At 40.8% G+C, this 309-nt stretch overlaps 1 protein-coding gene across 1 annotated transcript in view; it reads left to right on the top strand.

Moving 5' to 3' along the window:
- Positions 1–170: 170 nt before the first annotated feature.
- rapgefl1 (Rap guanine nucleotide exchange factor (GEF)-like 1) overlaps positions 171–309 on the top strand; it is a 20,570-nt gene continuing 20,431 nt past the window's right edge. Inside the window, exon 1 of the mRNA XM_019866314.1 lies at positions 171–215. Coding sequence (XP_019721873.1) covers positions 171–215 — 45 coding nt within the window. The remainder of the gene's footprint in view (positions 216–309) is intronic.

The following is a 309-nucleotide window of genomic DNA, read 5'->3' on the forward strand; positions in this document are numbered from 1 at the left end:
CTCGAACATCCTTCGGCTCAGCAACCTGCTGATCCACATTTGAAATGCTTGCAGAAGGAAGCAGAAATTTATGGTGCCTCTCTGACAGCAGAAGGCCTGTTTATGAAATCACACCGTGTCCAAAAAAATCCTTCGGTTCCTTGAAACTTGCAATATGAATTGAAGCAATTATGACGAGGATTATTGTCCTGCACCTTTATGAAATCCATGCGAATGTAACCCATTGACAGAGATATATATATATATATGTATACAAACACACACACACACACACACACACACACACACACACACACACACACACACAAA

This window comes from Hippocampus comes, unplaced genomic scaffold (genome assembly GCF_001891065.2).
Source record: "Hippocampus comes isolate QL1 unplaced genomic scaffold, H_comes_QL1_v1.1 scaffold99, whole genome shotgun sequence".
In the NCBI taxonomy this organism is placed as follows: Eukaryota; Metazoa; Chordata; class Actinopteri; order Syngnathiformes; family Syngnathidae; genus Hippocampus; species Hippocampus comes.